Source organism: Lampetra planeri, chromosome 43 (genome assembly GCF_965212315.1).
Source record: "Lampetra planeri chromosome 43, kcLamPlan1.2.h2, whole genome shotgun sequence".
In the NCBI taxonomy this organism is placed as follows: domain Eukaryota; kingdom Metazoa; phylum Chordata; class Hyperoartia; order Petromyzontiformes; family Petromyzontidae; genus Lampetra; species Lampetra planeri.
The window spans coordinates 2,802,372-2,816,595 of record NC_136149.1 but is presented as its reverse complement, the minus strand read 5'-3'; the positions used below and the strand labels follow the sequence as shown (position 1 = coordinate 2,816,595).

Below are 14,224 nucleotides of genomic sequence, written 5' to 3'. Positions count from 1 at the left end.
TTCCATATTTCGATTTAAATCTTTCGTGACTGCAGGGATTAATCTTCTTGGTTCTTTCGGTAAAGTCATGTAGAAGGAAAATAATAAAATAATAATAAAACATAAGATAATTCTCACGACGTTTCGGCCACAACGCAAGCAGCCGTCCTCAGGTGAAGAACAGGTCTGTTCTTCACCTGAGGACAGGTCTGTTCTTCACCTGAGGACGGCTGCTTGCGTTGTAGCCGAAACGTCGTGAGAATTATTTTATTATGTCTTATTTTTATTATTTCCCTTCTACGTGACTTTACCGAAAGAACCATTAAGGTGGTCCATAGTTTGTGATGTCACGCTAACAAAAGCCCGAGACCTGGGAGTGATGAGCAGCTGGAGATTAGAATATGTTAAGGATCTTAATGGAATATAAATGTATTAGTTCCTGCAAGCAATGTGGTGTGAGCCCCTTTTAAAGCCTTAGAGGTATCTTAAAATCCACTCGGAATTGAACCGATCGCCAACAATGTTGTCGTGCGAACTGCGTGACATCTGACGTCACAGGTGGTGTCGCGCGTGGCATGACGTCATTGGGAGTGGAGGCGCTCTCATTGACGCGTGACGTCATCACCTTGGCCCAAAAGATTTATCTGCCAAACGCTGTTTTTTTTTACTCCGAAGTTTTGGGTAACGCCGATTGTTCATTTGGCTGGATTTACAGGGTGTTTAAAAAATATGGACCCGATTTGAAATCGTTATATCTTTGAAATTGGGTCCATCTTTTTGAAACGCCCTGTATTATATAGGGCAGGAGTCGGAACCTCTGCAAATCCCGAGCCGGACGTGGCTTTTAAATAACTTCTTTGTGATGTTATTTATTAAGGACCACAGTCTCGTCTCTTAAAATATTGAGTTTTTTTGACCGAATTCGATGAAAAAATACTTTTTGTTATTTTGGTTGTTCACCCTGATAATAGGGTAAGTCCTTAATAGTCACACAACTTGAAAACTAAACTTGTAAATTATATCGGATCATCTTTACAAGCGATGTCGCGTTCATCCTCCACCAACCCCCACGCCGCAGAAAGACAGCCGGGCAGAGCTAATGCATAAACACTTCCAAACTGGGTTGGAAAACATAAAAATTTAGAACGGCCAAAGAAGAAAAAGCAAAACTTTCCGATGCGCCCTCCCCATGGCAGCCAAAGTCACCCTGAAGTAACTTTGCCTGTCATTCCTGAACACTTGGTACAGTCTGTGCGGGCATATGTTTTTTTCTTTTGAAGCCCGTGGATTTGTCCAAACCCCCCCCTCACCCTGTTGCTGTCAGAGATTCTTGGAGCCACATGGTACAGCCCAAAAAGCAGGGGTGGCTTTACGTTTTTTATTTTTAGTACAGTGCTGTTACTATTCTTGCTTCTTAGCCACTCCTACCGAACGAACACCCTTGGCTCTCTCGCACAACACACGGACGCACGGCTCTCGCTGTGGTGTTGAAGAAAGGCGTGCGAGGAAACGACGAAGCTCGCGATCGCGACGTTCCATCGGGGAGCTCAGATTCCACGAGCGGAGTGATTTCTACTCGAGGAGCGGCGCGTCGTTGTTCTGACAAGAATCCCGCAAGTGTTCAAGTGTTCCGCCTGCTTGCGTATATCGTTTTTTTTATTTTACTTCCTTTTTTTCTTGCAACTTTCGTTACATGTGTATTGTAATCGTAGTTTTTGTTTGAAGTCTGTTCTGACATTTTTCTAGCTGCATTTCTAGAAGTCAAATAATATTCGGCATTTTTCCTCCGCTCATTTTTTCCACCCCCCCCCCTCTCCACCACCTCTCAGTTATGATGTCTTTGTAAAAAAAAAACATTTTTACCACGAGTATTATGAACACAGTATTAACGCTGGCAAACCGTTGCACGGTCCCGTTGCTTTTGGCGAAGAAGAAGCCGCTTGTTGGATTCCAGAGATTTTCCGTGCGTTGATGGGAGCCTGGGAACAACAGAGTGGTGTCAGCTCCTGTGCCTCCGTCTCATTCACTTGTGCCGGCCGCGACCGCACAAACGATGCTTCAACTTTCAAGCCACCTGCCGTCACTCGCTGTGCCGTTGCTCACTCGGTCTGTTTACTCGGTGTAAGCGGCTGACAGCGCTGTGGGCAACACTCTTTTCGGTCGGACGCAACTCTGCCACGATGCACGCCGCTCTTTGATTTTGCGGTAAGGAGTGCCGCTTGTCTTGACGATCACGGGGTCCCTCTTGTAACCCTTGAAGATTTCGGCTATCGCTGCAAAACGTCGCCGGTCGTTGCGCCCGAAGAACTCGAACGATCTCTTCACCCCAACGTCGGTGACGGCCTTCGTTCGAACTCGAGTTCAACGAGAACACGTCTTCCCGTCGTTGTTGCTGGACGAAAATCCACGCGGGAATATTCTTGCGTTTTCCAGGACCTCGCCAGGGTTTTTCATCGAAGCTCATTCACGAAGTCAAGTCGTGACGTGAGTGAAGTAGACACATTTTTTTTCTTCCATTTTTAGAAATCTTAAAATTTCAGTTATGTGTCAGTGATCCGTATTTGTGTTGAGCGAAGCTTTAAACTTTTGACAGTATTTATTTTAGCATGGTCCATTTTAAGAGGCGATTTGGAATCAAACATTCTTCTGTAGTTTGTAATTGTTTTTACAAATAAAACGGTATTTTAATAAGTTTAGAAATACATTTCTCATTCTTTTCTTCAGTTGATCCGATCAACAAGCAAAGAAATAACTCTTGTGATAAAGGTCTTGCAGTGATTTATTATTTAACACTTTAATTTATAAGCAATTTGCTTTCCTTTTTGTCTTTCCATACATTTTATCAATATAATAACAATATCTCAATAATACATTTCCGTATAATATTAGAATATATGCATTTAAATGCTACGTTCATAATAAAAATTTTAATAATTGTTTTAATATCGCTATCATCATTCTGCGAACTTTTACGCCGACTCAAATTGTGAGCGACCCTTAACGCAGACTTGGGACGCAAAATTGCAAGTTTAAAAAATCGAGGGAAAGATCAATAAATCTGTAGCAACGCTGTGTTGTTGTTTTTATCCATCGCTGAGCATGCTGCTTGGTATTATTATGAGCAATAACAACAACGATCCATTCTGGGGCACATCCAATTGATTTCGAGACAACGCCAACCCTTTCGTTTTTGTACACGTTTTATATCACGCGCGCCTGCGTGTATATGCCCGCGTCCGTATCGCGTAGCACTCTGAACGTACAAACGCACTGTTCTCTCTTAAATTCCTGCGACTCTATCTGCACTTGACACCAGCAGTGTTAGCGCGAGGTGGTTCAACGGCAAGAGAAACTGCAGCATCGGCAACATCAGCAAGCAATAGGTGCAGCGGTAAAATCGGCAACAGAAGCACAGTTGGCGCAGCAGCAACAGAAAGCACGAGCATTGGACGCAACAGGAGGAAGCACAAGCAGTTGGCACAGCAGAAGCAGTCGGATAAGTCAAATCTGCTCGGGCAGCCGAAGCCAAAAACCATCGCAACCAAACGCCCGAATTTTTCTAAATATTTTTCTAAATTCGATTAATATCTGCCGAACGTCCGCCGACAAATCCGACTCTGGGTGACGGCGGTGGTGGTGAGGACGAAGAGAAGGAGGAGGAGGGGGAGGGAAAGAGGGGAGGGATAAGGGACTCGACGTCGAACGACGGGCGACGATCGGGCCGCCGTGCCGAGAAGGAGGGAGCGGGACTCCGACCCTGCCGCGAGCACGGAGAGGGGGGCCACGCGGGGGGGCGCGGACAAGCGGGGGCGGCACGCGGGCGCGATGATGATCAAGGACAGCGTGTCGCTCCGCCAGGACCCCGACCTGCGCGGAGAGCTCGCGTCGCTCGCCCGCGGCTGCGACTTTGTCTTCCCGTCACGCTTCAAGAGCCGACTGCGGCTTTACCGCCAGCTGCAGGTAACGGTGGACCCGGTTGCCACACGGAAGTGACCCCTCCCCCCGGGGGGGATTTTAGGAAGAGATGGTGGTGGCAGGAATGAGTTTGGGATGAGCGGGATTGCGACAGGAGGCACGCGTGTGCAGGATGGATGCTGGGGGCGGGGGGGATAGTGTAAGCAACTTGGAAGTTAGTGATCGGCAGTAATGGCCCCGTGATGACCCCGCTTACCGTGACATCGGGCGGCTTGCAACATAAGCGCGCAAAGCATACCTGATGTATTACATGTGGTGATACAGAATGTGCTGGCAGAGATGTGGTGCGTTAGTTACCGCACTATATTGTGAACCTGTCAACCTGGGTTGTATTCCTGGCCATGACTAAACACCGGTTCAAAGCAAGCTTCACAAACCTGCACTATCCAGTATGGTGAAGTATGGTCCAGCAACCCCTCCTCCCATAACCGACACGGTACAGAGAGGCCTTCACCCAAAATTGGTTGACAAAGGCACTGAAAACGATGATGAGGTTTGGGATCGCACTGCGCACTGTGGTGGTGGCACCAGCACCAGAGGCTTGTCCTCCACAGTGCCCGGTGTCTGCACACCTCACCAGCTACTCGATCCCTCGTTTAAGGCAGAGCACGCGCAGCCAGTTAATCAAATAGAGACATTTGGGATTGCAGTACAGTGCAACTTGAACTTTTTTCGCACCGTACGTAGCAAACCGTGCGAATCGGAGGTGCGGGAGGGAAGGACAACAAACTAAGACACAAAAAGCAGTTCTGAAGAAATGAGTTTTCAACCATTTAAGTGGCAAATTAACTTTTGCCATTACCAGTCCAGATATTCACCACTGATATTAGCCGCGAGCGGGGAATTGAACTCGGGTCGTTGGGTTCAATAACCACTACCCCACCGCAGCACACGTGTGCACACGTTGAGTGTGATGGCTGTGGGCTGTTAACGAGCACTGCAATTCCAGCTCGCGACCACAGCAAGCTTACAAGGAGTGAGGTTTACAGTGGCGTGACAAATCACCCCTTCAAGCTGCCTCCTAAGGGGCGTGAATGGTCTCATTGTGCTTTGGCCGTGCCGATAAATTGCACGTCTGCGCGCAAAACGTGTTCCGTAACGAAACTTTACCTCGTGCGTGTTTTTTCCCGGCTTTCAGTGTCACCGAATACGCCTGGTGTGTGTGTTTGCGTGCGTGCGTGGGTAGTGGTGACGTAGTGGTTCGTGCAACGCACTCCGGTCCTGGCGACCTGGGTTCGATTCCCAGCCATGTACGACAGTCGGTGGGAATTGGCATCCTGGTCTCCACTCAGTGGGGTCGTTCTTAAATGCGTGGAACAAAATCAGCAGCGCAGAAACAAAGGTGGCCTGATCTATTGCTGGCCACACCACTCTCTCATGTGCCATCCTAGCCTTGATACAAAATAACCATTGGCACCATTGTGAATAATATAAGTAACGACGTGAATAATTATCAGTGAGTATATCTTTTGCATGTGTGTTTAACTTCTTTCGCACAGCCATACGTAGCCAACCGTGCTAATCGGAGGTCCATCACATCCGTCCTTCCACGTAAAACGGAAGTGGTATTTTATTCCCACTTCTGGTTAACCACAAAGCCTTCTGGGAGTGCAAAATAGGTGCTCGCGAACAGCATTTGCCCACCACGATCTACCGTGCCACACACGGGGTCTTTGCCACTTTCTTTTGTGCTCTGCCAATGGGCAGTAGATTACGCGCAGTGCTATTATTCCAAGGCTGGGGTTAGATTCTCAGTTATGGATATGGGTGGCGTGTTTACACGTGTGCCTTCAATGTGTCCACGTCAAGGGTTTACAGCAGTGCCAGCCACCTTATTTTATTATTTCTACAGTTTTTTTTTCCTTTTGTGGGCCATGAGCAGAGCTGTGTGGCTCCATGCCTTATTTGAGCGCATGTCGCAACTATTTATGCCGGCACTCCTCCACATTGACCTTCCTGCACTCTCCTTGTGTTTTAAGACATCAGAGGTTGCATTGGGGAATGGGGACAATGGTGGCTAGGAGATGTTACCTCCCTCGCCTGGTATACAGGAGGTCGTGGGTTCGATTTCGGCCCCGACGCCTCCTGTGTATTTGGAGTTTGCATGTCTCTCCTTGTGGTGGCGTGGATTTTTCTCAGGGTCCTCCGGCTCTTCCCTCCGCATTTAGAATCAACTTGCATAATTGGCTGCTATAAATGTCCACGTGATAAGCCACCTCTTTGAGCTATCATTTGTGATAGCCAGGCTGACTTGTGAAAAAGAGCTATGTAGCTCAGTGGGCCTTACCTGGTAAAATAAAATAAAAATAGTTTAAATTTCGATTTAAAGCTTCCGTGACTGCAGGGATTCGTATTCTTTGTTCTTTCGGTAAAGTCACGTAGAAGGGAAATAATCAAATAAAATGATTGCTTGTGGTGCAATCGAAACGTCGTGAGAATTTTATTGTTTTATTTTTATTATTTAATTTTTATTATTTCCCTTCTACGTGACTTTACCGAAAGAACCAAGAATATAAAAAATAGTTTCGTAAAAATGCACCACCGTTGCTCTAACCTTTTTGGAGGAAGGCCTGCCCGTGTCTCGCTCAGCAACTGTGGAGCTAATTGGTAAGGCTGTGTGTTGCAGACCCCTTTTTTTCACCTGCAAAATTGGGCCTTCAGGTGTGTTTGTTGTTGTTGCTGCAAGGCTTTGAGCGGCTTAACGGACTTCTGAGTTGATAAAACGAGCGGGGCTGCCAGTTGTGAAGTTGAAGCCCTGACCTGGTTCCTTTATCATTGTCATCGTAATCATCATCACCACGTTCATCTTCTCGACTTCCATCATCACCACCACCACCACTACCATCTTCATCAACATCATCGTCACCAACATCACCACTGCCAGTAACTTAATTACCACTGCCATCATCACCGTTATCACCACTGCCGTCATCAGAATAATATTTGCAATCTTCATCATCCATCTGTTATTTGTTCAAAGAGAGGACAGCTAGGTGCTCTTGTTGTAGCTGCGCGAGTTAAGGGAAGACTGGTCCCTGTCATACTAACATGGAATACTCACCAAAGTCTCTAGAACCCTGTTACCGCCACCCCCCGCTAACCCCCCAACGGAAATGAATACCAATCACAGAGCAGGGAAGCCAAATGCAGAGAGAGAGGTGGGGGTAGATGGTGGTAAGCCAGAAGGGGGAAAAAGGCACAATTTTTCTTTCTCATATGGCTATGATTATACACCCGGCCATGCCCAAAGATGTAGCGTCTGTGCTCGCTACGTACGTGTTTCAACGCACGGGCGTATTTGCATCCGTGTGTCGTGCTCGCCCGAGCTTTTGCAAACACATCCAACGTAATCGCCTTTGCACAGTGCTGGCCAGCCCAGTTGTATTCCTCGTTACTGATTATGCATGTGGTTCTAGGGGCAAGGTAGAAATAAAGTAATGCCATGTTTGTTTTTTTCTTCGGAGAACACGACGTGTTTGTCGCGTTTGTGCCATTTTCTCCACAATTTTATCCCGAGCAGTCCATCCGCTCGTGTTCGAGAATGGCCCACAGAAGGAGAGTGTGTGGTGGGGAGTAGTCTGAGATGAGACGGGGAGAGTGAGGAGAGTGTGTGGACAGACGGTAGATGTGAGGACAGGCAGTAGAGTGTGTGGAGGGTAGTTGCGAGGAGAGGGGAGAAGTAGGCAAGCGGTGAGCACATGGGTGACCTTTGGAGATGGTAACGGTGATGGTAAACTAACTTGTCATGCATTACTCTCCAACACCACTCTTGCGCAGGTTTGTTTGCGAATGCCCTGAAGTAATCCCGTTATTTCTCATCCAAATCCCGCTCAGTTGAGCGACACAACACATCCTCCTGGTGTGGAGGAGTAGGGTGGGGGGGGATCAATTTAGGGAAGTCGTCAGTGGTGGTTCAGTGGACGGAGTGGGCTCTGTCACGGGAACGTGTGATTTTCACGTGAGCGCGGGTCTGACTTTCGCTCCGTGACTTCGATGCCGGGGCTCGGTACGTGACGTGGGTTCAAGCGCCGCCGTTCTGCGCGCACCTAAATTTGGCTCGCGTAAAAAAAAACCTCTCTCAGCTCCCTTCCAAACTGTACGGGCGTCCCGACACAAAGGCACCCTTATGAGTGGCGACTCGCCTCTTCACACTGGCCTCTCTCTCTCGGTGACAAGCTGACTCACGCGGACCCACCCCCCCTCTCTCCGCGCGAGCCTCCATCTCTCGCCCGTGAGGCTTGCCAAGTCGGCGGAGGTCCCGTTTGTGCCTGTTGTGTTTTTATCCAAAATCGGCCAAAGAAGAGGCCCCCTGTTTCGCTTGTTGGCGTCGTCGCGGTGGTAAATAAATACGTGCATGGCCTTTTATTTGCGCTGGGAGTCCTCGCTGAGTCTCGCGACTCTCTCTTTCTCTCTCTCTCAGGAAGGTCCTGCATTTGAATGTTTGCGCTGTTTCCTTAAAAAAGGGTGAATCCCGAACCTCCCATTAGGACGGTTGGCTACGTGCGGTGCGAGAGTTATACATTCATACATAAGTCTAGTTTGCTTTATCCATGTTTTTTTTCTTTTAATTGCTGATCTTTATTGAAAGAATGAACCATCATCTCAAATGTTCCCTTGTCCTGTTTAAATACTTTCCAAGTCCAATTTAAAAGCATTCACCATGAACAACTTATGGGCGTGTAGATGTACATTTAAGATACTTTAAAGATGTGGGTAATACATTAGTGCATCAAATGATCGAGACTTTAATTCGAACAGAAATAGTGTCCACCTCTCCTGATCAGGAAGAATTGTTCCTTATATACTGCGGTGTCGGATGTACTCGGATGAACTGATACACCCTGGAATGACGATGGTGCAATCAGTTGAAGCGTTCCTATGCCTTGACTTGAATAGGGAATGGTCTCTAGCGATGGCAGTGGAGTTTGAGCTGAAGTTGACTTGGGGTTTTGGAGGCACCTCGCATGAGTCGACTGAAATGGAAGAGGCATCGGTGCCAAGGAACAGGATGTGCAACCCTTAGCTGGTGGCCTCACTCGTGGTATCTCTAGACCAGTGGTTCTTCTGAACCTGGGGTGCATGCGCCCCTTGGGGCTGCGAAATGGCCTTTCTGGGGGGGGGGGGGGGGTGCGAGCCATGGCCAGATATTTTAGAAGGTAAATCATCGAAACACACATTAAGCACGGGCACGTAAGTACAACTACTTTGTTTCATCAAACTTATGTATTAATATTACAAGCAGATCCAGAAGTGGGCTGTTCTCCCTCTCGCGTGCCCATCACCGACTGACACCCTTGACTCTTTTGACCCTGCCTCGCTTGAACTAATGTCGCCGCAGTGTGATAACTCCTCAAACTCACCTTTATCTAGATCTGCATTGGTGGCTACTTGGGGTTTCAACAGAAGCTGAAGGCCCATAACAGGAAAATTGAGTGAGATAAGAGGGGGGAGAGGTAGACAGGAATGAATCCGTGGAGGATATTGACCAAGTGGAGAGCAATTTAGCAGTTGTTTTGCGACTGGACGGGGAAGCCGGGGATCTGAAGATTGGGGTGATCTGGTCTCAGTTGATAGTTCAGTGAGCAGTCGGGCAGCTGAATTCTGGACCGTGTGGGGTTTGCATGTGATGGATGTGCCTGAGTAGCATGCATAGGTGTCTTGCAATAGAACGTCATAAACTTTTAATAAATGTTGACAGAAGAGAGGGCTCATTCCTTCCAGTCGCAAAGGGTCCCCCACCCAGTTGACGAGCATCTCCTTTTGCGAGTGTAATTTGCCTTAACGGGCTCTCATCTGGTTACAATTACACACTGCCGGTGCCTGCCTAACAGGGAGAGCCTCTGGTTGCCACCATGTTTGTCTCGTAGCCGCCCCTGACGCGAGAGATCAGATGGTTCAGGGCAGGGACTGGGAACGTTCAAGGGTGACCTCAAAAATTCCACCCCGGCCACTCTCCATCGCCACGCTCCACCGTGCAGCTGGCAAGGGACTTCTCGCAGCAGATGAAGGCACCTTGAGCTGGCGCGGTGGTGACGCCTCCACCGATGTGTTCCTAGCGCGATCTCGCTCTTTCCCTTCGCCCTTTTAAGAGATCGTGCGGCCGATGCTGATGCAGGAACAGAACAACACCGTTGTTTCCCTTAAGGTTGCGAAATCCAGCGGCTGTTGCAGAGTTGTCACGTGATCTTTAAGGTCCGCTTCACCGGTATTCCATCATCTGGCTTTCGTTCTTTCTTCCCCCTTGGTCTCCCTGCGTTCTACTCCAATTTATTTTTTTACTTTGCACACGTGTGTTTGGCACCACTGTGAAGAAGTCACAGTAGGCTGCAGTGCTTTGCAGTGGATAGTTATTTTGCCGTGCCAGGAGCAGGGATCGAACGTATGCGTTCGTGCTCGAGTGATGTGACTGCAAGGCCATCGAATTCCACCATGCCCTGGCACATACTGAGTAGGAAGTGGATGTCCTTATTTTTGGTTTGGCATCCCCCCAATCCAGACCACTGGTCACCGTGCACCCCCCCCCCACCCAATGCAGAGAGATCACAAGTCCACACCTATTGTCAATTCGGTGTTAGTAAGGCATTTGTTTCATGTTGTGTTTTAGTGTGTTTTGTCATCACAATATGGTGATAATGTTCCCGGCAGACAGAAATATCTCCTGCACGTTATCCATGCTGCAGCCTCTAGCGCTTATCCCTCATTGCGATTCCGTGCGTTGTCACGATTTGTACGGCGATTCAATTCAAGATTTTGGTATTTTGATATCGTACATTAGTCAAATGAACCGAATACGTAAGGTTATATAAATCAGATTATGTCCTTACGCAATTCGATACTTTTGTAGTGTGCAAAAAAACGTGTTATAACGACGGAATGTGTGCGTTATTACACCCATAACGATGCTGTTTGGGCATTATTGCTGAGATCCTGCGTCCAAGCCCTGAGTGGGGTTGTCTCTGTCTCCACTACAGTTATTTTGCTGTGCCTTTTTACGCCTGATGAAGGAAGCTTGTGTTGCCTCCGAAACGTCGTGATTTAATTGATTTATTTTCATTTGTTATTATTTTATCTTTATTATTTTTTACCTACGTGGCTTCACCGAAAAAACCTAAGAGTATGAATTCTTGCAGTCACGAAAGCTTCAAATCTAGAATTGTCTCTGTCTGTATATATATTCAGGGGTTCATATTGGCTCTGACAGCCACTGAGCTGGCATCAATTGAGTTTGAATCTGGGATTCAGCCATGAGTGGATTGCATGGGAGGTACTCAATTGTAGCAAATGTTTTGATCTCACAACAACAACAACAACAAAACCCACGACAGTAAATTGCGTTCCTCGCTTAATGCATCTCATTTCGACTCCCGAGTAATAAGATTTGCGCTTTGATGGGCGCATGGCAAATGCTTTGAAGGTAAATATCCCCGTCACAGAAGTCTCGTCGTGACGCCATGGCGTGACGACCTACACGACTCGCCGCAAGAATTCCACACGGGGCGAGAAATCATCATCATCACAATGACAGCAGTGGCAAAGGCACAACGGCAGTATAAATTGGGGGGGGGGACCCCCCAAAATCTTGAGCCGGTGCTGTCTTTATCAAAGCAGCGGGGGCCGTGGCAAACAGAACACACCTGCTTCGTTTTCAAGACCTCTCTAACATAGCCCGCAACTCCCCCCTCCTCCACTTCCCCTCACCACGCACCTCCCCGTCCCTTGATCATTCAGCCAGCAGTAATAAGCAACAGCTGGCACATACCCCAACAATGTCTTAAGAATAACATGGCCAGCTCTGCCGATGAGCGATCTTTGCCCCGTCTATGTGCGTTTGATGCGTGGTGCGTCTGCCCTGGCCTCTTTCTCCGCCGTGTTCTGGCATGTCTCTGTGTTTTGTACTTTTCTTCTTGTTTTTACAGGGTGTGTGTATGGTTTCCATTCCGTCTATTGTCTGTTTGTCGGGAGTGGTAGTGTCGTGGTTTGCACGCTGCGCCAGGAACCCGGCGGCCCAAGTTCGATTCCCGCTCACACCCACCAACACTCGTGACGATTATCTGAACCGGTCCTGGGCCTCCCCGAGGTCGACTCGGCCTCAAATGAGTATCTCGCACAATGTGCAAACGTTGCCACTGGGAAGACAAAGGCGGCTGGGCGTGGTGCTGCCCACCTACCCGCTTGTGTGCCGTGCCAACCTTCATAGGTGGTACTGGCTAACAGCACTTGCCCCAACAGTCTGTCTATCGATGTGTCTGCGTGCCTATCATTTGGCCTCTGCTGTATGTGCCTGCTCTGTTGGCCTGTCATTGTACAAGTGTGTGTCCATCAGTTTTGTCAGACTGAGTTCAATTGCGCTTCCTGGATCAATAACATCAGCCTGCTTGGTTGAAATGTTTCACAGTAGCGTAGTTTCACGATGTTGGATCTCTAAGGATATTGGTAATCATTCCTGTAATCACCTAGTGGCTCTTTACTTGAGCATAGCATGTCAGTAACACATAAATAATTTGTCCTACTTTCTTTATTGGGGAGAAACACTCATACTATACCGCGGTGTCAGATGTACTTTGAGCGAACAGACGTATTCATCCACGCTGGGATGATGGTGACAGTGAAATGACTCCTTCCATAAATCAGCAAAGCTTTCTCAGAGTAGCGATAATTACCTTCAAAATGACAACCATGTATATTATCCTGATGTTTTTGAAATTGTTGTGGAACTACGTGGTAGTTGTCAGGGCAAGACTGGTCCCTGCCATAGAGATGTGGAATTTCCACAACCGCTTCGGAAAACCATGAATGTAGATGAACGGTGCCCTTTCGGTCAGTAGATTTCGGCGCCTTTCTGACACGTCTACTGTTTTTCATTTCAACCGCGGGCCATTGCGTCGTCGTCGTCCTTAACCAAACCACCTCTACTCGCTTTGCCAGCGCGCAAATCGTAGCGCGATCCGAGGTCCCAGCCTTTTGGCGGCGCGTCACAGTTTCCGCCTCTCTGCAGCGCCGTGTAAGGCAAGCGGCGGCAAGGATTCCGCGCTCGGGCCCTCCCAATCGCTCGTCCGCAAACAGGTGTCTGTGGACGGTTTTTTGGCAGTACATTAATCTTGTGCTCAAAAGCAGCTGGAGAATGTTTTGGGGCTTGTAATGGGCCGCTGGAGAGGGCTGCGGACACAGAACGGTGGGGTGAAAATGAAAGGAAAACGTATCTTCTTGGTTCTTTCGGTAAAGTCACGTAGAAGGGAAATAATGAAACAATAAAAATAAAACATAATAAAATACAATTTTCACGACGTTTCGGCCACAACGCTAGCAGCCGTCCTCAGGTGAAGAACAGGTTTGTCGGAAAGACAGACGCTGTCTTTCCGACAGACCTGTTTTTCACCTGTCTTTCCGACAGACCTGTTCTTCACCTGCGGACGGCTGCTTGCGTTGTGGCCGAAACGTCGTGAGAATTGTATTTTATTATGTTTTATTTTTATTATTTCCCTTCTACGTGACTTTACCGAAAGAACCAAGAAGATGAATCCCTGCAGTCACGAAACCTTTAAATCGAAAAGGAAAACGTATCGTCGATATCATCAGCTGACACAGTCATCGTCATTTTTTGTTGTCTTCAAAGTGCTTGCCACAAATGAACCACAATACTTTGCCGATCTTGTCAAGGAGCATAAACCATCACACGAGCTGCGGTCACCCTCGCAGCAGCAGCAGCAGCGGCTTTTGGCTGGCCATCGAACAGAGACGGTTACCGCATCGCGCGCTTTCAGATGCGCTTCTGCGGCCGTCTGGAACGCTCTTCCTTCCGATATTAGGAAGCCACTGGAGCTATGCACTTTTAAATTTTGATTGAAAACTAATTTCTTTAGAACTGCTTTTTGTGTTTAGTTTGTTGTCTTTTCCCTGAGCCTCTGATTAGCACAGTTGGCTACATAGGGTACAAAATAATTTCAAGATACGTACTGATTGGACTACATTGGTTCAATCAACTAATGTTCCATCTGCCTAATCTGGCCTTACCACTCAGGTTTTGCCTGTTGAATAATTTCGAGCAGGTTACCTGCCACGTGTCCCCATGTCCTTGTCCCTCACCCTGTCCCATCTCGTTTCCCCACGTTGCTTCTGAGAAGTTGCATTTCACCCGCTTATATCCTACTCATCTCTTTGCCGCTAAGTTTTTACTGCTACATTTGGCGTTTGGTGCAGCAGTGTGGGTTGTGGTAGTTGGTGGTGGTTGGGTGGGTAGGGGTGGTTGATGCTCGGTGGTGGTGGTTGGATG

At 48.0% G+C, this 14,224-nt stretch overlaps 1 protein-coding gene across 5 annotated transcripts in view; it reads left to right on the top strand.

The window, feature by feature from the left end:
- LOC144732589 (serine/threonine-protein phosphatase 2A regulatory subunit B'' subunit beta-like) overlaps window positions 1-14,224 on the top strand; it is an 82,083-nt gene that overhangs the window by 41,509 nt on the left and 26,350 nt on the right. Inside the window, exon 1 of one of the 5 annotated variants that reach the window (XM_078614045.1) lies at window positions 3,799-3,939. The exons of the other annotated variants lie outside the window; for them this stretch is intronic. Within the exon in view, the coding sequence (XP_078470171.1) occupies window positions 3,805-3,939 (135 nt within the window). The 5' untranslated portion in view covers window positions 3,799-3,804. Of the gene's footprint in view, window positions 1-3,798; window positions 3,940-14,224 lie in introns of those variants that run through there. 5 annotated transcript variants of the gene reach the window in all.